The sequence below is a fragment of the Falco naumanni genome, chromosome W (genome assembly GCF_017639655.2).
Source record: "Falco naumanni isolate bFalNau1 chromosome W, bFalNau1.pat, whole genome shotgun sequence".
NCBI lineage: Eukaryota > Metazoa > Chordata > Aves > Falconiformes > Falconidae > Falco > Falco naumanni.
The window spans coordinates 10,898,056-10,923,983 of NC_054079.1; the positions used below are offsets into that span (position 1 = coordinate 10,898,056).

The window sequence follows — 25,928 nt, forward strand, 5'->3', positions numbered from 1 at the left end:
TACTGCTTGTAAACAGGCAGAATGAAAAAGGATAAGGAGTCCTCCTGCTACCTTCAGTGCAAGTTGCCCATGAGCCAGCAGTGTGCCCTTGTGGCCAAGAAGGCCAATGGGATCCTGGGGTGCATTAGGAGGAGCGTGGCCAGCAGGTTGAGGGAGTTTTATCTTCCCCCTCTACTCTGTCCTGGTGAGGTCGCATCTGGAGTACTGTGTCCAGTTCTGGGTTCCCCAGTTCAAGAGAGACAGGGAACTACTGGAGGAGGGTCCAGCAAAGGGCTACAAAGACGATTAGGGGAACTGGAACATCTCCCTTGTGAGGAAAAGCTGAGGGAGCTGGGCCTGTTTCGCCTGGAGAAAAGAAGACTGAGAGGGGATCTTACCAATGTCTACAAATATCTTAAGGGCAAGTGTCAAGAGGATGGGGCCAGGCTCTTTTCAGTAGTGCCAAGCAACAGGGCAAGGGTCAACGGGCACAAACTACAACATAGGAAGTTTCATCCGAATATGAGGAAAAGCTTCTTTACTTTGAGGGTGCCAGAGCACTGGAACAGGCTGCCCAGAGAAGCTGTGGTGTCTCCTTCTCTGGAGACATTCAAAACCCGCCTGCATGCGGGTTTTCCTCTTTCTGAATCATAAAGTGGTTTAAAATCCTTTTTGTATATTTTTTAAACAAGTTCTCATAGTCCCCTTTCTTCTTTCCTAGGACTGTCTTGTCTCCAAACCCTCTTTCCCTCCCTCCCCCTCTCCTCCCTCAAGAGACATAGACATAATACGAATGTACCTAGATCTTATAAAAGTTGTTTAAAAAGTGCAAAGGGAAGCCAGTGAACAAAGCAGGAGTGTAGTAGATGATTATAGAATCAATAATGAGCTTCCAGATACTGGAATGTGGTTGGAATAAAGATGGGATAGATTGCATGGGTTTGAAAGGGAAGATGCTACTTGGAGGTGATTGACCTTGTAGGGATTCTGTAGTTTCCATAAGGTTCACATAAGCACCCAATATTTAGGAAAGAATGCTGATAACTTAATATGAATGTACAACCTAAGCTTCAGATTCTATTTCAAATTCTTTCAGCATGTTGTGATTCATAACATGATGCACCACTTAATGAGCGTTTAGGAATGGAGCAGTAAAATGGTTACTTTTGGGTGCTTATCTGAACTAAACTTTGAACCTTCTGAAGTTCACCCATAATTATAATTAACCTAGTTTTAATCGTGTTGCCATCAGTATTTCAGCAATGAGTCTGAAATACTCTAGGTTGATGCTTTTAGATTCGCGCTTGTTATTTTTATGCTCTATTTTAGCAAATGCTCATCAAAAGGTACAGCATATTATAGATGAAATGTGCTGAAGTAACATAAAATCCTGATTAACATTTTAAAATTTCATGGAGGGGGAGAAAGGAAAATTCCCAAGTTATCATAGTTTAATATGCATTGTGAATATACTTCCCACCTCTTTATTTATTTATTTAATTATGGGCCAAACTGCTAACTTTTGTTGGAGTCTTTCATTAGTGTTGAAAACATTAAGAACAGCACAGCAATTTGATCTTTGCTCATATTACCGAGTTTTCATTGTGCTGTATTGTTACAATTCATGATGATTATGATATAGGATGCTTAGATGTTACATAATGTGAAATGCCTATGTGTAACTCTGCATGACACAACAAAAAGAGGCTCCATCATTGATAACACTTAGTCAAAAAGAAGATAATTTTATTTGCTGTCTTTTTTCTCTAGATGGGTTCAACTTATACAAACATCTGAATTCCAAATTGAAGTCATGGAGCCCTAAGATACACCATTACAAGTTGTCATCTATCTTGTCTTGATCTTGTGACAGGCCTCAGCTTCAGTTTGTTTCCTGGATTTTAAAAACACTTTCCCTTGTCTGCTTTACAAATTAATAGCTATTAAATCTACGCACTTGGAGACTGACTTTGAGGTCATTGATTAATTTTCAGATTATGCTTCTTTCTCTTGGTGTCAGTAAATTATTTACACAAATTTAATGTTGGCAAAAGATATGTTAGCTTCATCTTATGTCCACCAATGAAGAAAAGGCTACCATAAAGGGTCACCTTATGTTTGTTGGTGGTTGGGTGTGGGGTGAGTGTGTATGTACACATGTGTTCCTGTGTGGAAAAAAAGCAGTATACTTTCTACTAGTGATTTTTGGCCTGACCTTTCCAGGGCAGCTGCTCATATATTTTTAAGACTGGCTTATTAAAAGCAGCTGCTTAAAGATGATACTGATAGGATAGTGGTAATAAGGAAATATCTCAAATTTCCAGGTATAGGGCTGAGCTGGAGAATAGAAAGCTTTATACACCTTAGAATAATTTCTCTGTTAACTTTTCAAAATCAGCTGAAAATAAAAAACACATAGCCATAGTAGTACCTGGTATAATTCCATTTTCATTTAATGAAATAAGAGCAGAGATGGATTTTCCACTTCTTTTTAGATATCTTATTTGTTTTCAAATGACTATTAATATTATTTTTAATTTCATGTACAGGCTGATGGAGAATTTACTTCAAATTCTACTCTTTTAAGTGCAAAGCAGCAGGGGAAAATAAACAACTTTTTAAATAAGTGTAGCTGTGCTTAAAAGAAATTACAAAAATACATTCTTTCATTATTTTAGTTAATAAGTTCTCTGTGTTTCACATAGTTTTCCATAAGGAAATATTCTGTTGATTTTAAGATATTGTATGTCTGTCTCAGACAGAACTCCTTTCTGATTTAAGCAAGAGTCTTTTGCTCAGAGATTAATAATATGATACAGCCCATAGTAATTTTACATTACTTTTGTCTTTATGGACTTACTGAGGCAAACTCCTGCTGAAATCAAGGTCTGAATAAGGACTACCAGACTATGTCAGTAATAATATCTAGTTTTGATGTAGTGCTTTTCATTCTATCTCCCAAAGCAATTTAGGAAGAAGGAAACTATTTTTCTCATTTTATGTAGTACGGACTTGAGCTGATATGCTTAGAATCATCCTACAAACAGATGAATGACTAAAATAGTTTTGGAGTGCTGTATCCATTAATTCACACAGTTCAGCTGATTATTTTTTTGGAACTACAATGTCTTGGAGATGTTAGTTCTGTGAATTTGGAGGAGTGTAGTGCCACAAAGAAGCCTGAGTATACAGAAAGAATGCATTTCCTATTGGAAAGAAATTGCTAATTTGTGGATATGTTAGCTTGGCAATGAAATATGTTTTAATTATTACTTCCCCTTTTATATTAATATATAGATACTGTACTTGTGTAGTCATATCAAAAGTGAAATTCTGCAAGTAAACCCTGGAGCACAAACCAGAATTCTGGATTCAAATTGCCCTGAAATACAGATATTTTCAAATGACAGACTGTCACACAGATCTGATATTTTTGCTTTTGTATATATTGGAATGGTTGAAATCTTTGTTTCTTAATGCAGTTGAATTTTTGGCTTTTCAGAACATTGAACCAAACTTCACAAAGTCAGCACAGCTATTAATTTAAACATTTGACCTTGATCAGATGCAAAATAAGCAGAGTCAGAAGTAGAATCATCACAGTCTGACACTTTTCATAGAATCATAGAATGGTTTGGGTTGGAAGGGACCTTTAAAAGTCATCTAGTCCAACCCTCCTGCAGTGAGCAGGGACATCTTCAACTAGATCTGGTTGCTCAGAGCCCCATCCAAACCAGCCTTGAATGTTTCCAGGGATGGGGCATCTACAAACTCTCTGGGCAACCTGTTCCAATGTTTCACCACCCTCACAGTAAAGTTTCTTCCTTATGTCTAGTCTGAATCTACCCTCTTTTAGTTTAAAACCGTTACTCCTTGTTTTATCGCTACAAGCCCTACTAAAAAGTTTGTCCCCATCTTTCTTATATAAGCCCCCTTTAAGTATTGAAAGGCTGCAATAAGGTCTCCCATGAGCCTTCTCTTTTCCAGGCTGAACAGCCCCAACTCTCAGCCTTTCCTCATGGGAGAGGTGTTCCATCTCTCTGATCATTTTTGTGGCCTTCCTCTGGACTCACTCCAACAGGTCCATGTCTTTCCTGTGCTGAGGACCCCACAGCTGGATGCAGTACTCCAGGTGGGGTCTCACCAGAGCAGAGGGGCAGAATCATCTCCCTCAACCTGCTGGCCACATTTCTTTCGATGCACCCCAGGATACAATTGGCCTTCTGGACTGCAAGCGCGCATTGCAGGCTCATGTCCAATTTTTCATCCATCAGTACCCCCGAGTCTTTCTCTGCAGGGCTTCTCTCAATGTCTTCATCCCCCAGCCTGTATTGATACCACGGGTTGCCCCGACCCGGGTGCGGGACCTTGCACTTGGCCTTGTTGAACCTCATGAAGTTCACATGGGGCTACTTCTCAAGCTTGTCCAGGTCTCTCTGGATGGCATCCAGTCCCTCAGGCATGTCAACCACACCACTCAGCTTGGTGTCATCTGCAAACTTACTGAGGGTGCACTCAATCCCGCTTTATGTGTCATTGATGAAGATATTAAACAGTACTAGTCCCAATACGAACCCCTGAGGGACACCACTTGCCACTGATCTCCATCTGGACGTTGAGCCGTTGACCACTACTCTCTGGATGAGACCATCCAGCCAATTCCTCATCCACCGAACAGTCTACCCATCAAATCCATCTCTCTCCAATTTAGAGAGAAGGATGCTGGGGAAGGCCATGTCAAAGGCCTTACGGAAGTCCAGATAGACAACATCTGTAGCACTTCCCTTGTTCACTGATGTAGTCACTCCATCCTAGAAGGCCACTAGGTAGGGTCAGGCAGGACTTGCCCTTGGTGAAGCTGTCTCAAATAAATGTGAAATTTGTAATCTAGTTAAAGAGATTTTTCAAGAATCTTTGTGATGTATCTTCTGTGCTTTCCTTGTTCTATTTGATATTTTAAACCATATGTTTTATTTGTGACATTTGTGAATGTGTATCTTAATCAAAAAATGTTATCAGCTGAGTGGCAAAAGTGTTTTATTCAGATTAAAGTAAATACTGTTTTCATTTCTTCAACAAAAAATTCTAATTTGAAAAGTAAGAGAGTCTACATTGGCTGCAGGTATGCTTTTACAAGTGGCAATTTTTCTCCTAAAAAGAGGCTCAAGAATGTCAGTTTATTCCATGACATGCTCAAGTTTTCATAGAGCCCTCCACCAAATGGGAATTGGTGCATAACAATATAATGCAATAGCTTAGGCCTAGTTGTCAAAAATTGGATGGAAGCTCCAGAAATTATCAGTACTCATTCCTCATAAATTCGGACCATTCTAAATATGGTATGTTTTTAATGGATTTTTAAAAAGATATCTTGCTTTACCAATCATGACACTAAATATACTGTATATATCAGTCCTGCAAGAATGGCACCATCTGATTTTAAACTTGGAAAATAATTTTGCATTATTCAAGAAAACCTTGTACTGTTGAACTGTTACTGCAGCTGCTAGTGAATAATGTATAAATAAATCCATGTCTATATACAGTACAATGCAAGAAACGTGACTCAGGGTAAAACTTAACAGTTGTTCTGGTTGAGATGTATAGAAGAGATAGGCTAGGTGCCAGATACTCATTCATTTCCTCAAAGAAATAATTAGGGGGGGGAGGGGGGACACACCTAATAAATTTTATTTGCTCACACTTTCTTTTCCTTTTTGCTCTTTGTACCAAGGTTCAGCTATAGAACCTGTACAAGAATTATTTGTAGGGTATGATTTCAAGCAGCTGTTAAATAAAATGCAGTAGTAATGACTATCATAAGATCATTTAAAAAATCTGAGTATCTGTCCAATTTTCAAAAAACCTTAAAAATAGAAAATATCTATAAGCAGTTTTTGAACTCTTACACAGATCACAAAATAATACAAAGATTATAATGTAAGTCAGTTCCTATAAAAACAAAACACTTCTGGTTCCATTCTGCATACATAGCCCAATCCCCAGGCAACTCAAGTGACTGAAAGATTTCCAAAATGTTCAGCCAACTTTGGATCACACCTATATTATGAATTTCAACCCTTAGATAGTTTTAACAATGAATCTCTAATGTCAACATAACTGACTTAATATAAATTATTGAATAATAAATACAATAATGAATATATATTGAGTAAATCTGCAAACCAAATGTGAAAATATTGTAGGAAAAAAGATTATTTGAAAAAAACCTGTGTTTGTTTAACACTGACAACATAGGGAAATAGGATAGGTTAAATCATTTATGAAATATCAGCCACAAATATAAAAAGCCTAAAGGAAATATTTTAGTACGTAGCTCAGTTTGTACTAAGTACACATGGACTGGTTTAGCATGTGTTACAGAAGATGAGAGCAAGTAGTCTGAGCTCAGAAATTTTTTTGTTTAAAATAAATGAAACAAAAATAAATGTTGCCGTTTCATATTTCAAAACTAATAGTATCCTTTTACCATGGAATTTTAAGGCAGATAACAACAGTCATGGAGCTACTGCAGCACATCTGAAGACCACATTGTAAACACTAAAATATACTAAGTCCAGTATTAGCACTAATCAAGAAAAAAATAACTATAAAACATTACTTGCATGACAGGTATGAAAAACATATTCCTGTAGTCTACAATTTGATGCTTCCAGATTTTTGTGGCAGAATATTCTTAGGTAAAATATTGTGCCTTTGAAATTGCTTCAGAGTATTTCAAAACCATCTATAGATTTATCTCTCCAGCCCAGTTCTTATAGTCTCTGCTCAAAACAATTTGTGTATACACGTGTGTATGAGGACTGGAACTAATTTTAGGCCATTATTCTGATTAACTTCTGCCTTCTTTCCTAGGAAGTGTGTAGAGAGCTTTGGTGCCTCAGCAAAAGTAACCGCTGTGTCACCAACAGCATTCCAGCAGCTGAAGGTACTCTTTGCCAAACAGGGAGCATTGAAAAGGGGGTGAGTACATATAATTTATTGTTTAAAGACTACAGGAAGAAAGAACTAGAAAATTAAACTCCTTATGAGAAAGTATAACAGTTCAAAAAGAGTTATATAGTTTAGAATACATTTGCATCTTAATGGAAATATCCTACAGAATTTATTTAACAACTATTTTATATATGTAATTTAATAAAACATTTATCCTTGCTACAAAATTCTATAGCCTGCATAAAAAAAATCCTGTTACATACTCTCTGTATATTTATTAGTTTTATTATTATTAAAATTTATAGCATTATTCCATAATGGACTGTTAAACTCTGAAAATGTGTAACATAGATCTAGAGCCTGAACTCTGTTTTGTATAGAAGATAAAAAAAATTAATTCCTTCAGATGTAAGCTGAATCATACAAGCATATAGAAAAAAAGTTGCCTTAATAAATGGGGTTTCTAAAAGCCCATATTTCCCAGCGACCATTCTATTTTGACTTTGAATTATTCCTTTAATATTCAGTTATACTTGCATAACCGTTTAGCTTGAAAGGATTTTGCTATGCAGTCAGATAAGCTTTCCTACCTAACAGTAAAGTATGGAAAGTCAGTGTTGCAATAGATAAGCCTAGTGCTTCTGCATCTGTCTGAACATTTGAATTTGGATTTTAAAACGTTGACTGTATATTAATCAGTAGTTTCAGACAAAATTCTGAAAATGAGGTTTAGATTAAGAAGAATAGTAAGAGTGTTTCTCAATTACGAGGCAAAATCTATACAGATCTTAAAGAGGAGAGAAAAATATTTTAATTATTAATTTAGAGGATACATATTGGGGAAAAAAGTTAATTCCATATACCTCTTTTCAAGATAACACATTTTATGCAGGTTTTTAGGAAGTGAAGAGAACTTACTATATTAAAACAATTTCCAGTATCTCTCCAAGATTTGCTGCATCCATCTGTCCTTAAGATTTACTGCTCCAGATTGGATTTTTTTCCTAACAATGACTATTGTCATCTGTTGTCTGTTCTGACTCTTCCCATGCTAGCTGGAGTAGCTTCAACAAAGATTACACTGCATTTTGACTTGCAATCTGATGTTTAAATAAAAAGAATAAAAGCTTTTGGGCAGCTGTTAGAGTTTATTAATCCTTGCTGACAGCTTAATTCAGGATCCATGGCATAGTGTCATTCTGATGGTTTTTCCATGCTGAGTTTGGAAATGTTGGTAAACCATGTTAAATAAATTAATTGAAGGGATCACTTTAAAAAAATAGAGTTCTTAGACTTAGTCAATGAAAATAGAGAGACCTTCACATTCTACCAAAAATGTTACCTTTAATTAGAGTAATAGAAAATGCTAGGAGCCCTACTCAACAGTCTAGGTTTATTTTGGAACCACCACTCCTTGTCAATGACAAGAAGCAATTTACCTCAATTTATATTTTTTTAAACCATGAGACTACAGTGAACATGATGAGATGCTTTAAAATGCTATTGCTGTGTCCATTTGCCAGAGGCTTTAATCAGTTTGCTCTCTACAAAATATCTTTTCCAGTCATCAGTATCTTGTTCCATCATTATATTTTAGAGGGTAATGAGAGAAATGGTTTTGTTTCTGTAAACTGCAGCTTCAAAGTTTCCTGTAAATTTATATTTCCTGATAGCAAAAAAATCTGAAAACACAAATTCTTTCAAAATATGTATTTCTCTTCACCACACGCTAAGGAGAAAATAATAGGCTACAATTCTGTAACACTTTATTATTATTATAACATTTATATTGCAGTCACTCCTAAAGACCACAACCAAATTAGGCCCTATTTTGCTGGGCTCTGTCCAAATATATAATAAATTACGTTCTCTGCTCTAAATGCCTAACAAGATCCCAGAGTACTTTATCATATTTGGAGGGTCAATTTCTGCTTTTAGTTACACTGATGTAAATTTGGTGTAACTATTAGCTCAAAGCAAAATTTGATGCACTGTGCATTAATGTCTTATTGGCAGAGTTGGGAGGGATTTCTATGATTAAAATTGCCTAACACTATTATAAAACCTTCTTTCAGTTCCTTATATAAACATGCCAAACTTTAACTCTTTGGGTTGAAATTGTCCACAGTAGATGTCTGCCTATGCCTGAAGGTTTTTAGAGTGTTTTCCATAAATGTTACTCAGCTGTTTTCTGCATAGAGGGAAAGAGAATAGAGTGGGTGTTTGCTACTGACAGAACTTGTACATCTATTCTGTTTTGAAGCTTTAACATGTTCATGCTTTGGTGAAGGGTTTTTCGTATCATCCAGGTTCAAAAAGGTGCACTTTTTCCTAATCTTGCAATAATAATTTAAAATATACATGAAGCTTCTCTCTGGTCATGTATACCCAGAGATGTGTTTGTGGAGGTAAACTAACTGATAGATTTAAAAATACTCTGATGAGGAAATAGTGCATATAAAACAAAAAGACAAAATTGATAGGAATGTTTATTTTTGTCTTTGAATTTAAAGTAATAAAAAAGTAACCTTTTCTAGCATCATTGTATAGACTCACGCTAGGGAGGGATGCTAACAAGGGAAAAACGTGCAAAAAAGTGAAAAGTGTGCTGAAAGCACAGTTTAAGTAGCTATATCATGTGGTGACCTAAATTAAAGTTATTACTGGACATTAAGTTTCCTTACAAAATAATTATAGAAGCACTGGTTGAAAATCCATTGTTTAAGATGAGATGGCAGTTTTCCTCACTATTACAGTAATTGCTGTATGAGTTTTGTAAATGCATACTGTTGTAAATCTTAGTTCTGTTAAACAACTAAAATTCATATAAAAAGTGATCTCAAATATGCCATAATGTAGTAGTTTGGTTTATTGTTAATAATCTGTAGAAGAAAATTCCCAGTCTGCTCACATCAATTCACAGGGTTAAAATTTTGTGCACATTTTAGATGTATTCAAATGCATCACCACTGTCCTAATTGAACTAACTGAAAGTTGCTTCAGTGGAAGAGAATTGACATTTCAGTTCTAAATCTTTCATGAAGGGTTGTTCTTTTAAAATAGCTGTCACCTCCTCTTGTATCTTCATAAACTGGTTACTCAGTAGTCCTTACCTCATTATAGCAGATTGGGTTGCTATAGTTCATGGCAGAAGCATATTTCTGTAGTCCCATTAGAAATAATGAAGATTTTGGTAATCTTTAATTACTCTGACAGAGATTCTGTGCATCACTGGCCTCTGGTGAAAGATAAATTTTCACTAAAGTGAGCAATAAGTCCTCAAATTTAACTTCATTAGAGAAGAAAAAACAGCATTTAAGGAGCTTTTACAGGGAAATATGGGAATGTAGAAGAAAGAAATGTTTGGATGGCAGGAAATTACAGAGCACAGAGATTTTATACAGCTTTGGAAAAACAAGGCAGGTGAAATGCACCTGCCTATTTTATACAATCATAATATAGAGTTTGGGGGGTTAACTTTAATTCTGAGTGTGTTTCATTTATTAACTTTGATTTTGACATGTTTTTAATATTTATAATGTTTTAAAAATTAAATTATTAGCATACATTTTTACTCTTAGAAACATTTTAATTTCTAGCTTTTTACTTTAGCATTAGATACCTGATCATGTACTCCTGTGGCCTCTCTAACAGAATGCTTTAAGGAGATTATTGTCTTAGATTAATAAAATCATTATCACTTAATTTATCATTATATTTATAAGAAAACAAAAAATTTTAATCTTTCATGTGTAATTCACATAAATACTTCCTTCTCCATCATAATTGCACTGTTAGAGGCATTGCAAAACACTGTGCCATGTGGTTATATCTGTACTACCTAAAAATATTTGAGTTCACTATACGGAGTGCATTATGTGTTATGCAGATATTCAGTGGTAGTCTGGATGTAAGAGAAGCTCCATATATATGAAGGTACGTTCCTCTGACAGATGCCTACTTATTGGCATAAACCTCTGAGTTGTTAATTTAGAACTGCAAGAAGGATAAACCTTCCTTTCCACAGTACAATTCCATGAAATCTTGTGTCCTTGTTTTTTTTCTGAAGAAGGGTGTGGCGGGTTGACAGCTAAGCCCCCCCCAGTCACTCGCTCCCCCCCCCCCCCCCCCCCCCCCCCAAGATGGAAGAGAGAATCAACAGCAAAAGTGAGAAAAACTCATGGGTTGAGATAGAGAGGGTTTAGTAAGTGAAAGGAAAAGAAAGAAAAAACAAACAAGAGATGCAAAGGCAATCACTCACCACCCCCCACCAACAGACTGATGTCCAGCCAGTTTTCTGAGCAATGGCTACTTTGGAAATACCCCCAGCTTTATTGGTGAGCATGATGTTATAGGGTATGGGATATCCCTTTGGTCAGTTGAGGTCAGCTGTCCCTGCTGTATCCCCTCCCCACCTCTTGCCCACCCCCAGCCTACTCGCTGGTGCAACAGAGTGAGAAGCAGAGAAAGCCTTGATGCTGTGCAAGCATTGTTCAGCAGTAGCTAAAACATTGGTGTGTTATATGCACTGGTCACAAACCTAAAACACAGCACTAGACTGGCTGCTATGAGGAAAACTGTCCCAACCAGACCTAGTAGAAAAGGCAATGCATTTTGATCTTGAGATTTAAAATAGTTTGCTTTACATTAATGCTGTTTTGTTTCTCTAACTGATAGAGGATGAGGTTATAAACCGAAATGTGCTGGATTGTAACAGCTGTTTTAAAACAGGTACTGCACATACAGAGAAAAAAGAGGAGGATAAAAATGTTTTGAGAGAAGAAACAAGTATGAATGTGGCTAGAAAAATAATGCTACAGGTTTCACATTAATGTTAAATGGTAGCATGTGTTCATATGCAAAACTACTTTTTATCTAGGTGCATTTGCTCATGATAAGCTACACATTTTATTATTCATTGTTTCAATGTACGTTCTTGAGAGCTTCACACTTACTCTGACATGTTTGACAGTCTAGAAGTACCTTTTTATTAAAAATGAAATTTCTAATGAAAAAATAATTTATTAATTTTCTTTGACTAACTCTGTACAATCCTTGTTCATATCAAACTCCTATTAATTCTTTTTTTTTTTCCTGAGTAATGACTGATGGTTAAATTCTCTTTTCAGTTTCTTTCATAAAAATCCAGAGTAATTCAGGTCATTGTGAGTGGCTGCATTTACTTGTTTACATATATCCCAAATTACCAGGACTGATGCTTTAGGTGAGCCTTAGGTCTCAGGATAAGAGAAAACTTGGCTTTGCTGTACTGATTAGCATAAAGTCAACACTGAGTCTTTTAGTAGTGCTTATGGCTGAACAGGGATATGTCTATCTCTCTGTGTCTTCTGTGTATGTCTCAGTGCTTTTTTTCAAATTCATATGGCTGATTTTGACACAGACATCTGGGTTTCTTTTTGGAAAGGATCAATACTGTGTCTATTATGGGAATTCAAGGGAGTTAAACAGCAGATATCCACCTTTTAGAAGTGAAACATGCAGATTCAGGTCACAGTAAACCTGAGGCCATGCTCTACTCTGTCGCTTAAGCCAGTAACAGCAAGAAAGGCTTATCTAATTGAGCTACCAGATTCTCAGTAATGCAATAGACACCAGAATGTGGATCAAACTATGGGCTCCAGGTTTATTTCTGAATGATTTAAAAAAGGTTTCTGACTAAGGAAATTATAAACTTATTTTAACAATTAGCTATTGTGTGAATTGTCTGTCATTTTGTATGTCCAATATAAATAACAATATTGCAAAGGTTCAGTGTTTGCATGAATAAAGTACATATGTTCATTCTGTCCCTGAACAAATGGCTAGTCACTATTATATAGTGATTTTCTGTACCATGTCTAATGCCGTGGCGCTACTTTTATTATGTCTGTAGGGTTAGTATAAATTAAGTACTGCAACAAATTCTTCTTCCATTGTAACCTAGTTCAGATTTTTTTTTAAATGTTAAGGGAATATTTTCTTATAAATATTATTGGAGGGAATTTTTCATTTTGTGTAATGAAGCCCCTACATGAATCCTAAGTGGAGGGTGTTTTACTAAACTAATCTTAGAAATGCATCTTAGTGTTTAAAAAGACTGTAAGCTATTTGCAGTTCCTTTAATATTAATCATTAAGGAGGATGTATGAAGAAACAAAAATCTTTATTTTAAGCTTGCTTTAACTTATGGTCTGTGATAGGGACCTATGATTCAGGATTTAGTGAAGACAATAAATCACACACACCATCACCAATGTCTAAACATGGCTAGAAAATGTAAAATATTAGTCTTGTTATCTATAGAGAGAATGCTAATGCCTATAATTGCCATTGCCTGACCCTTATATTTTTCTGTCCTAATAACTCTATGTTGGCCTGGAAGCTAATTTTGTGGGGTTTTTTGTGAAATCTTTCAGTGGTGTTATCAGGGAGAGTGCGTACCTTTTGGCATTTGGCCCCAGAGCATAGATGGAAGCTGGGGTTTATGGTCATTATGGGGAGAGTGCAGCAGGACCTGCGGGGGAGGAGTCTCCTCATCTATAAGACACTGTGACAGTCCAGCGTAAGTAGCTAAAGTAAGCCGGAGCCAACAAAAAGACACACTTAAAAATTATTCAAAACTATGGTTACACATGTTATCTGTAAAATTGTTTTGCTAGTTTGGCAACATTTGTCTTCAAAATAGCAGACAGAAACAGTTTACAGTTTAGCAGGAGCAGCTCACGAGGCATACTTTTAACGTTTCTTAATGTATCTGTTATGTATGTACTGTAAAGATAACTGGATTTATATTTAGCAGTAACGAGAACAGTTTTCTTTCTGCAACTTACTGTTCATGCAAATATATTTAAATTATGCCTTAGATTTTCTTCTTAAGACATACATTATCTCTGATGCTTGTCTAGGATATAAAGTAACTTGCCAGTTACTTATTAAAAAAGTAACTCAATATTTCTAAGATTTTGCATACAACTGCTTACATATAAACCATAATTTGTATTATCATGTTACATACAATATATTTATATGCTATCACATCCAACACTTAGTTGTGACTTCCCACTGACTCTTAAAAGAATTCAGCAACTTCTCTCCCCAACACTACTTCCTATTGGTCCATCTACTCTCTCTCAAGAGGGGCCAGCTTCTCTACTACAGCTTGGGTTATTGTGTGTATCTGTACTGGTCCTTTCATCTGTCTGCTTCCCAATGTCCTGAGCACTGTTCCAGAGAAGATCTGTCAGGTAAGTGCTCTTCTCTCTGTCACTAGTGCTTCTCAGATGAGGAATGCTTACTTCTTTCCATTACTGTTCTTTGCTGAATGAATCACTGGTTTTTTTCTGTTGCTGCTTGCCCTGTTCTGGTTACTTCATCACAGCTCTAGGTCTTAGTGGAAGGATGGTTTTATTACTCCATACCTTGTTCTTGTCACATCCCATAATCTCTATTTTCATCACCATTATTAGTTTTTAAAACCACTTTTTCTTGAAAACATGAAGCTTTTTTGATTATTTCATGAAAATCCATTCTGTGACTTTTGTCACTCCATTCTTATCTTCTCCTCTCTGCACACTTCAGTTCTTTGTTGCTTGTACCCATGTTTTGTAAGCTAGGCTGTACTTCAAGTTTCTACTGCACTCTGCAAGAGACACCATGACGCTACATTACTGCTGTTTAAGGTGGTCTGTTCACCTCCTATCATTAGCAATAACTGTCAATCAAATCTAGCAAATATCACTACTTACTGAATGAATTCAAAAGAAAAAAATATCCATATGCATTGATAGCAATTCAGATTATGTTACTGAGAGAATAATAAATTAAATACATTATTTTTTTCACAGAAGTATGTAAAAATGATAGTTAAATGTTAGTTTGGAACATGAGTAAATTCCTAATATTTTTTTAACAACTCCTGTCACCATGTATATCAGTTGGTACACTGAAAGATGATTAAATTGTAAATGTTTAACAGTGCAGCAAGCAAATGCACTCTTTGTTTAAATTTTCTTTTGTATGTGTCAGCATTAGGAAAAAATTCCCTGTCGTTTATTAATTAACTTTAATTTCTAGAATAGCGTTGCCTGGTTAAATATCTATAATGTGAAAAATAGTATTGATTTTCTTTTTAGGTAATTGTAAATTCTTTTATTTCTTTATTATAAATCAAACACCACATTTTTTTCTATTTTGATTTTAAGATATGAGCCAAAGATCTGATGTCTGATTAATCTTCTATTTAAGTCAATGTTAATTCAGTATTTGACCTCTGTGGAAGACAGATAAGGTTCTTGAACAATTTGAGAAGAGCTAGTGTCTTAATATACTAATAGAAACCTGTTTCCTCAGTTTTAATACTATTTAATTCAAATCAGATTCTTGAACTAGAAAATGCAGTCTTTGCTCTTGGCTCCAGTATTTAGCAGACAATGTTTCTTCATTTTGTTATATTTTCATGTGTAATATGAGAAGATTAAAAAAAAAGTATGTAGGTTGTTTTACACATTGCTCATTCTAGTTTTACAAAGCAAGCAAATATTAAAAACAATGCCTTTTTAAGATGTTCAAAATACAGTTAAACTGTATTCCTTGGGATCTATGCAAACTGGATAAATACTATATGTGTGAAGATTTTCAAGTACCCGGTATTGTTTTGTCTGCTCCAATTCATGTCAATGCTACAATTATTAAATAAAATACTTTAAAAATATCACCTTAAAACTTCTACGTACTTTTAAAATTTTGTTATATAAAATTTTATATATTAATATATATTTATAAATTTATAATTTTATATAATATATAATTCTATCTCATGGACTTGTATTTATACTAATAATACATAAATATATATAATGAACTTGGTTTTATACTAATACATATACTACCACATAAAACATGTTTTTCCAGGCCTTCAGGTGGAGGCAAATATTGTCTTGGAGAAAGGAAGCGGTATCGCTCCTGTAATACTAATGTAAGTAAATTTTGTTCCATTGTAAGAGTACAATCTCATCTTGTCTGTTTTTCATTTCAGCAGCAATGGATGCATTTTTTTCCTCATTCAGAAAAGCTTTGAATTCTGTTTTAGGTGAATAAGGAACATTCCACATCAGACAAAAAGTCTGGCTAGCCCAGTGTCTTGTCTCCCAGCAGTGGCAAATAACAGGTGCTTAAGGAAAAATTATTAACTTCTGGCTGCCAAGGCATGACTTTTCCATGAATATGTACTGTATGAGTTTCCAGAAGCTGGGTGTGAAAAGATTTCTTGAGCTCCACATCATATCTGTACCATGTTGCTTAACTGCCACAAATGGAAGTATCCTCCATGAATCCACTTTTAAACCCTCTTACCCTTTTTATACCTTTATAACTTCCAGTGCTAATGTGTTGCACAATCCTCTTATACATTCTGTTAAAATGTATTTCTTCTGGTGTTTTAAACCTGCTGCTTTGCCATCAGATATCCACTGTTTCTTGTGTTACCAGAATGATTATGCAGTTTCATTTTAGAGCTGAGCCCATCAAATAATGAAGTACCACTGAGGGGGTGGGCGACGCATTAAGGGGTAAGGGTCTGACCTGTGGCGGGGGGGAAGACAGCCCTTCCATTGAGTCAAGAGGGTCGAGGTTCGGAAAGAATCCCCTTGCTTTCTAAACTCCTTCCCAGAGAGGAGTCTAGGTGTGGCTAGATCCAATCCTAGTCTCAGACTTGCTCAACGGGTTTATATCGAAAGGATTATATATGTACAGCCACTCATCATAGTCAACGTTTGCCTGTCAGAGCCCAGTCCAAGGACTTTCACTGAAACAGTTTTGCAAAGTTGATAAAAATAGATGATTTATTAAGGCAACAGATATAGCAAATTCAGAATTGCCGTTGATGAATGCACTTAATGCAACAATCGAGTTTGAGTTAAGAGTTCAGCGCTTTAGATAGCGATACTTTACCGAGTAACATCCAATGCAGTCAGGGGCGCAAGTCTTACCAAAGAGGCGTCCCTGCTTGGGGAGGAGAGGTCCAGGCCCATCGACCCCTACAGTGGTTGGGGTTCTCACCCTCAAAACAGAGGATTCTAAATGCCAGATTTATACTCACGGCGAGGTGGGACTAAGTCAATCGTGTGCCGATTGGCCCTTAGAGGTCAGTGGGGCCCGATGGTTTGGCATAGGGCAGGGTATTCGGTACAGATGTAAGGGGATCTTCCTGGCTTTTGTTGGAGCAAAACCAGGCTATGAGGCCTCCGCCTCACCCTGGGCGTCACTCAGTCAGGTTCATTGTTAGACCTGTTTACTGTTTTGTGAGATCTCAAGTCAAACCCCCGAAGCCGCTTTGAGTCGATTACTGCCCTCAGGGACCAGAGGCATTCGTTATCACCGCTATTGGTGGGTCTTAGTTACCGAAAATGGGGGGGGGGGGGGGGGGGGGGGGCAGCGGGGAATGAAAGCACACCACCACAGTGGGTCAGTGTATAAATGTATAAAATTAAATTATGAACCAAAATTTCAACTTCAAGTAAAAATTGTACCAGAAAAAAGTTCACACCAATAAAGAATTTCACTAGTAAGTTTCCAAGTCAGTAGCAGTTCAATAATTCAGGAGTTTAGAAAACATTCCTTGATAAAACTTTTTTTTATGATTGTTATTAAATATCATAAGTATTAGTTCTGCAAACTTCTCTGTGGAGGTTATCCTCATTGTTAGGAAGTATTTCAAATTTCAAAATTAAAAATTACTTTCCTACTGCTTATGACAGCTGTTCTGTTAGTACAGCCAAGAAGTGCATTAGGCCTTGGGGCACAGTGTTGTGAGAGAAACTGAAGCTGAGCTGCTTGTCCAGTATGAGCTGCAAAACTTTTCCAGTCATACAACCTTCCAAATTAGTGTACCATTCTCAAATTTTGACCATCTTATTTTTTTCCATAGATGTGTATCTTTGTGATTGGCTGTCTTCATGCAATTTTAATTTGAATGGATCCAGTTTACCAGATGATATGCTGTAATTAATTTACTTTCATCTTAATTTTCACTGAGATGGTCTTTTTGTAATTGGAAAATTTCATAAGCAAGAATTTTGTTTATAGTTCCAATTCACAAATGAAAATGTTGAGTAACATTGAACATAATTTTTGTTCTTACAGTTGATAGGAAATTCACCTATGAATTTACCAAGTGAGAATTCCTTATTGAAATGTGTCAGTAAATATTTAATAAACTTACTGTGTGCTTTTCAGAACTAGTACAGGTTTTTTTCTAGTTTTTTAGTCTGGATGTTCTACACTACTAAGTGCCTTATAAAAATCTAAGCATATTCCATTATCCTTTTAATTTTACCAGGAAATGTAAAAAGTTTTAGTTGATAAAACCTATTCTTATACAAAATACTGATTTGTATTTTATTTATATTTCTTTTAAACCTGTATCAGTCAAGTCTCTACCAACTTTTGTGTTTATTGATTTGAAGAATCAGTCAGCAATATGCAGGCGAGCGGAGGTTATCTTTATTCGGCAGCGCTGGGTGCATGGGGGATCGCTCCACCAAAGTCATGCACACCGAGGGGACTTTTCAGTCCCCCCTTTATACAAGCTACTCATACCTATTCATTAGTTTTCCAAGAAATTGTTTACATATTTATTACAATTCTGAGAATTAATTTACATATCTCGTGCCTGTGCAATGTCCTTGAGGAGTTGTCTCTGCACAGACTCTATTTCTCAGCAGCCATGTTTAAAGTCTTTATCTTCGCCACGTTGCATGTACAACAGGAATCTAAGACCAAATGTCCCTTCTAAAGATAACCAACCCAAGGACTTAGCAGTCTGTGCATCCGTCATGTGGCAATAAGGGTCCTTGGGACATTTCCCGACTTTAACTAAATATAGGTGCGTCATCCTTTAGATAAGTGGTACAGCGTTCACTATTCGTTATTTGGGATCGATGTCAGGCAAACTGTAACCTAGAATATTCTATTTGTCCTCAAATAATGAACTTTTTACATTAGCACTGTTTCAGTTTGTAGGTACAGTCTAAGATTTGTTTAAATATTCATGTTTGCAGGCTGGAGCTCTCCTTCCTTAACTCTTTGAGGATTCTAGCAAGGTAGTTGTCCAGGCATTCTTATTTAAAACATTTATCTCCAATAGATATTTAGCATCTGCCACAGTAACTAGTACACAAGAAAGTTTACATAATATGTAAACCTGCTCCCTCACAAATATACAACTAATTTTTACTGCTTTTTGTTATTAACTATTGCACCATAGCTACCTAGTGATACAATTGAAATGTTCTTTTATTCTTATCATAATTTATTTCTTATTGTTAGACACTTTTCAGACAGTTTTATTCTTAGTCAATTTTGCTTCCCTTATTCTCTATATACTTGTTTATTACTAAGAGGAAACTTATAGGGTCACAGAAGGAACATCTAGAAGGTATCTGAGGAGGACATTCAGGCTATTTCCTGGCTCAAAGGCAAAATCAACTGTCATTAAATCATTCTCAACTGATTGTTAGGCAGCTGACTTGTAAGTTTGGTCTGTTTTGAAATATCTCCAGTCAGGGAGATATCAATAGGATTCTTTAATATCCTTACTGTCAGGACTCTTTTCCTAAAATATATGTTTGTATATGTATGTTTTTCCACCCTTTAAGACCCTTACTCACTCTGTCCCCAATAAGAAGACAGCTCCTCTATAGCAGCCTTTCCTGTCTTTGCAGACCACTATCATCCCCCTTCTTGGTCTTCTTTACACTAGACAATCTCTATGTTAATAGCCTTTGGGATTGCAGTAGCACACATCTTGAAGCGTGGTGCCCAAACCTCTGTACAGGCTTCTAGCTGAAGCCTGTCAGGGCTAAGTACAACTTAGAACTAAGTCTGTCATCTTAGTGATGATATTCCGTTTATTCATTTCAGTATTGTTTGTTTTTCCTACAGCAGTAACAATATTTATTCATCCATAATGCCCAAATCCCTTTCTAAAGAGCTGCTGTTTAGGGAGTCATTCCTCAACTTGTGCTTGCACAGTTGATTGTTCCTACCCAAGTGTAGTAATTTGCATCCATTGCTTTATTTCAAGCAACTGCTTCAATTTATCAAAATATTTTAAAATTGTAGTCCTCTGTTCCAAAATGTGTATTCCCTATTGTCCTGGTTCTGGCTGGGATAGAGTTAATTTTCTTCTTAGTAGCTGGTGCAGTGCTGTGGTTTGGATTTGGTGTGAGAACAATGTTGATAGGACACTGATGGTTTTAGTTGCTGCTGGGTAATGTTTATACTCAGTCAAAGACTTTTCAGTTTCTCAGACCTTGCCAGTGAGAAGGCTGGAGGGGCACAAGAAACTGGGAGGGGACACAGCCAGGACAGGTTACCCAAACTAGCCAAAGAGGTATTCCATACAATGAGATGTCATGCTCAGTATATTAAACTGGGGAGAGTTGGCCAGGGCCTGCTGATCATTGCTTGGGGACTGGCTGGGCGTCAGTGGGTGGTGAGCAATTGTATTGTGCATCATTTGTTTTTTCTCCTTTCCCTTTGGATTTCATTCTTATCGCCCTCTCCCTCCTTTTCATTATAACTGTTGTTGTTGTTAATATTATTATTATTATTATTATTATTATTATTATTTTACTTTATTTCAATTATTAAATAATCCTCAAGTTTTACAGTCTTTTCTGATTCTCCTCCCCATCCCTCTGGGTGAGGAGGGAGTGAGCGAGCGTCTGCGTGGTACTTAGTTACCAGCTGGGGTTAAACCACGACACCTATCTATCCTCAGATTTCAGTCAGTAATTTAAACAAGAAATCAAAAAGGAAACTTTGCATTTCATTGTCTAGATCTTAAAAACAAATCTTGAACAACAGCAAACTGTGGCCAGGCAATTTGGACATTCTTACAGTTTGACTGTGAATCATTTTTTAGCATATTTTTTGGGTATGGTTTTCCAGTGCATAAACATATTGTGACTTACAGAAGGTTAAATTTACTGCCTTAATGGTTTTGACAATTGTAGTGCATTTCTTTTATGGTAATATTTAGGGTTCTAAGTAAGTAAGAATTGCTGAGACTAGTAGATTTTTTTCCCAAGATTTATGATAGTCTTTAGTGCTTGACATTATTAATGGAATGGTATGTTTGATTAATATAACCATTAAAAGCATGCAAATCTGTCATTGTTTTTATGAAAAATGTGTTGTTTGTACATCTTTTCTGTTGAAATTGAGTGGGGTTTTTTTCAGTATCTCAACATTCATTGCCCATCTGTAATTTTAAACATAGCAATCCCTAAAGCTCCTACTATTTCCAAACAACAACAAAAAAATTACTTTGACTTCATTTTTCTTTCAGAGATGAGTTGATTCTGTTGCCCTTTCTTTTGACCGTTTTCATTCTTTGGAAACAGTGCACACACTCCTACTAGGTATATTTCTCATCAAACACTTCCAAAGCCATATATGAGTTCTTAATTCAAAAGGCATCTGCTAATGGAAACATTGAGATCAGCAGAAAAGAATATTAGCTAATGAGTTATGTAAACAAAAGGGTGGTAGAAAGAACACACTCATCAGAAACTTAGTTTCTTCCACCAAACACACTATACCTTACAAAAAAATGTATATTTTCCCAACCAAGGCATTTTTAATTAAAAAAAAAAAACCAACCAAACAAAAAACCCCAAACAAACACTACTCACACCCTCAATGCTAATAAAATTGCAAGGGACATAGTTACTCAAAGTAACTCACTGTCTGATTTGATGTATAGGATGTGAAGCTTAGTTTCATATACATCTAAACCTAAAAGCTTCCTAATTTTAAAAATACGAATAGAAACATGTTTTGTTTACAGGTTCTGTGAATGCTTTATTTATATAGAAGTATGTATGTATACATACCTTTAAAAGATTCTGGTTCTTCAGCCTTTTAACAGAATGTAGGCAAGTGATTTTTGTTGGTTCCTCCTTTTATGCATATATTCACATATATTGTTTGTTGCTTTCATAATTTAATATTTTCAAGCCTATTTTTTTCTAAAATGCTTTCATGTGAGGGGTTACCTCTTGGAACAGTACTTGAGTTTCAGCTGTCACCCTTCTGGCTGTGTTTCTCATGTGTGTGGTGTAGTGTAGCTCTTTGTTAATAGGAAACCTGATGACTTCAACTACTGAAGTCTGCCTGACTTGAAGTTCCAAGATAAAAAGATTTCTGTGAGATGTCTGATGTCATGTCAACATTGATTCAATGATTTGTTAACACTCCTTAGATGATTTATTTTTGCTTCAGTCTTAAAAATTTTGATATTGTTCTTAAAGTCAGTACTTTTTTGACTCAAAATTTTAATTATTTCATCATCTTCTCAGGACACTCTTCAGACCTGATTATAAGTTCTTATACGTTTGTTAGATTCCTACCTCATGATTAGCAGTCTTGTAAAAGAGCATTTGGAAGCACAAGCAGCCTGTTGTTTGACAGAAGTTATCGATGTACATATTGTAACTCCATGAAAAAATTGAACTGTTTTACCAAATAAAGAGAAGCAACTATTGCAAATTTATTTTGGGAGAAGAGTACACAGAGAGACAGTGCCATAGAGCAGACATTTTGTAAATGCATATTGTAGCTTACCTTGCAGTAACTTTTTTTGCATTTCTATGCCTATTATTTTGAATGCATTTTTTGAGGACATTATTGCCTTTAGTTTTATTTCCTCTCATGTATTAGTGAGATATTGGAAAAGATATGAAAAGTATGGAACAAAAATAAATTTAAGTATATTGCATTTTATGCTTATACAGAATTTTTCAGGTTTCAGGCTATCATTTGGTAACTGTAGTCTTCAAAAGGACTGCCTGAAAACTTTACAGAATCCACCTGAAACTGGATTCAAATTAATGATTCAGTGTTCAAATTAATGATTTGGATGAAGAGCAAGATCCTGAGGTAAGGGCTAGTACTTGTCAGTATTCACTGAGTGAACTTAGCTGCTAAAACAGAAACTTATTTTATTGCAGAGGTCACCCAATCTATCTATGGATTGATGGATTTGCATTTTTAGAGCCAAAGACACTGGGTTATGTAAAAGCTTTGATATCATTGGTATATTAGTTTGTGAAATTAATTTAACAGTACTTGCAGTATAGCAAACCAAAATTTAATCTGCAGGACTACCATAACCCAGATAAAATACCAAGAAAGCAGGAACATTGTTTGAGTGGCTTTGCTCCCTTAGTTCCTATAACTGCTTCCAGGTATTCCCAGCCTTGTCTTCTGTTCTTGTCAGCAGTGAGATTACAGGCTAAGCATGCTTGTGTGTAGCTGGCTTTCTTTGAGACTTCCAGAGCTGTCTTTGAGGAGAAAAGAGGATGCAAACAGTGATTTTAGCAGTTTAAATTGTGGCAAAAACTGAATCAATATTTAATAGGGTAAGAGAAAGATGTAGCTTAGCTTTGCTTACAGAATCACAGAATGACTGAGGGTTGAAGGGACCTCTCGATGTCATCTTGTCCAGTCCCCTTTGCTCAAACCTCTAACAGGTTGCCCTGGACGATGTCCAGATGGCTTTTGAATATCTCCAAGGAGGGAGATTCTACCACCTCTCTGGGCAACCTGTGAAAGTGCTCAGTCACCCTCACAGTAAAGTGTTTCCTGATGTTCAGGAGGAACCTTCTGTGTTTCCATTTGTGCCCATTGCCTCTGGTCTGGTCACTGGGCACCACTGGAAAGAGCCTGGCTCCGTCCCCTTTCTGCCCTCTCTTCAGGTATTTGTACACACTGGTGAGATCCCCCTGAGCCTTTTCTTCTCTGAACAGTCACAGCTCTCTCAGCCTCTCATATAAGAGATGCTCCAGGCCCTTTGTGGCCCTTTGTTGGACTCTCTCCAGTATGGCCATGTCTCTCTTGTACTGGGGAGCCCAGAACTGGACACAGTACTGTAGATGTGACCTCAACAGTGCTGAGTATAGGGGAAGGATCACCTCCCTGGACTTACTGTTGACATTCTTCCTAATGCAGCACAGGATACTAGTAGCCTTCTTTGCCACAAGAGCACACTGCTGGCTTATGTTCAACTTGGTGTCCACCAGATCCCCCAGGTCCTTTTCTGCAAAGCTCCTTTCCAGCTGGTCAGCCCCCAGCATGTGTACTGGTGCATGGGGTTGTTCCTCCCCACATGCAGGACTTTCATTTCTTGAACTTCATGAGGTTCCTGTGGGCCCATTTCTCCAGCATGTCAAGGTCCCTCTGGACAGCAGCACGACCCTCTGGCATATCAGCCACTCCTCCCAGTTTTGTATTATCAGCAAACTTGTTGAGGGTATGCTCTTCCCTATCATCCAGATTATTTATGAAGATTATATTGTTGACTCAAAATACACCCAAGATCACCATCAAATGAAAAGTAGGACTACATCTCAAAGATCAGATTGCAAGAATTGTTTTAAAGAGTATAAATATGGAAGTCATTATCCTTCTTTACTAATCTTCATATTTGATTGTTTTGTCCTAGTGTAACTATTTAGAAAAAGGATTTCATTTGGGGTGATGATGTGTAATTTAATTAACTTGTAAGGGTAACTTGATGCAGTTAAAATACCAGCCATGTAAATTAGTATCTAAGCATGAGACTGAAGAATAGGGTGTAGTGACCAGTATCAGAGATATTCAGATTCAAGACTGGTCCTTCTACTGCTTGGAGAATATGATGCAAAGAGGCAAATTTAATTTGTGTTCCTAATTAATTTTATTTTTAAATTCTTATTTTATTTACATAGTTATTTTTTATCCTCTACAGTTATTTTTATGATCTGAAGGATTATTGAATTAAAGTAGCAAAAGTATTTTTCTACTGTTGTTATATTAAAAAATGTATTTTTAGTTAGAAGGAAATAATAAAGTGATATATAGAGAGAATTGAAAATTGCAGTAATGTCCAGCATTTTCATTTATATTGCAACAGCTTAAACATTGGAGAAAAATTCTGTAGTTTCTGAATCATATTGCAATGGGCTGACTTGATTAATGTATACTGAGAATTATAATTATTATGTTAATATTTGTGTTGTGCAGTAAATTTTTATCATGCATGTTTATACAGACCCTTTCACTTGAATGCATTTCAGGCTCCTGAACAATGCTAACTGGCTGAGATCAGTATGAAGACTAGTAAAACTGCCATCAAATGGACTTTTCTGTTGCTCATAAAATAGTAATATTTGTTAACACTGCTAATTTCTGTTCAAACAAATTATTTTGTCTTCCAGTCTAAAAATTATTTTAATCTATATTTCAAATACTTTATCTGATGAAGCTTACAATTGCAGCAGGTACTTAATCATTAATAACAATGTTTAATGTGCTATCTAAATTCTGGGTGTACTCAAGATTAGTTGTCATTATTATTTTGAACTTGCTGATGAAAAATGTGAAATAGCAAAGAATTCCGTTTCTCCTATAATTCTTTTCTGAGATGAATTACACTTATACCTACCCTTATTCCAAGTAAAAAAGCTATTTTTCAGTTTCATAATTGGTAATGTGAAGTGATGAAAATTTAAATCAAAGTAGTATTTATTTCTTCATTCTTGGAGACCGGTAAGAGTCAAGACCAAGTATGATATCTAGTCTCATTCTCAGCCTTAATACAATGCTTTTGTCAAGGCTACAAGTAAGCAAAGGTGATACAGCTCTCCAGAAAATATTTTAATTTTTTTTTCAGTGTCTTAAAAACATAGCTCAGTACAGCTTCTTAGTACAGTACAACTGAGTGTAGAGCTCTTAACAAAATTATTTTGGTTTAATTTTTTCAGCTGTTTTTATCTGTGTTTATAAGGAGATAGCCGATGGATTGATTATGAAGCATAGTTTGACATGATTTTGATTGTCCAGTTTTATGTAAACTATTATATAACTTACCTTTGTTTAAATTACTTCAGTTACTTCATGCCAGCCTAAGATTGCAAAATAGACAATTCAACTGTAAATCAATAAAGTGT

The 25,928-nt window shown here is 36.0% G+C and overlaps 1 protein-coding gene across 5 annotated transcripts in view; it reads left to right on the forward strand.

Annotated features, from left to right (window-relative positions):
• LOC121080568 (A disintegrin and metalloproteinase with thrombospondin motifs 6-like) overlaps nucleotides 1-25,928 on the forward strand; it is a 150,050-nt gene that overhangs the window by 77,871 nt on the left and 46,251 nt on the right. For all 5 annotated transcript variants that reach the window (XR_005825415.1, XM_040578663.1, XM_040578661.1 and 2 more), the window contains 3 exons: nucleotides 6,856-6,963; nucleotides 13,353-13,498; nucleotides 15,847-15,910. Coding sequence is in view for 4 of the 5 variants with exons in the window: in XM_040578663.1 (XP_040434597.1) it covers nucleotides 6,856-6,963; nucleotides 13,353-13,498; nucleotides 15,847-15,910 (318 nt within the window). In the remaining variant the exon portion in view is untranslated. The remainder of the gene's footprint in view (nucleotides 1-6,855; nucleotides 6,964-13,352; nucleotides 13,499-15,846; nucleotides 15,911-25,928) is intronic.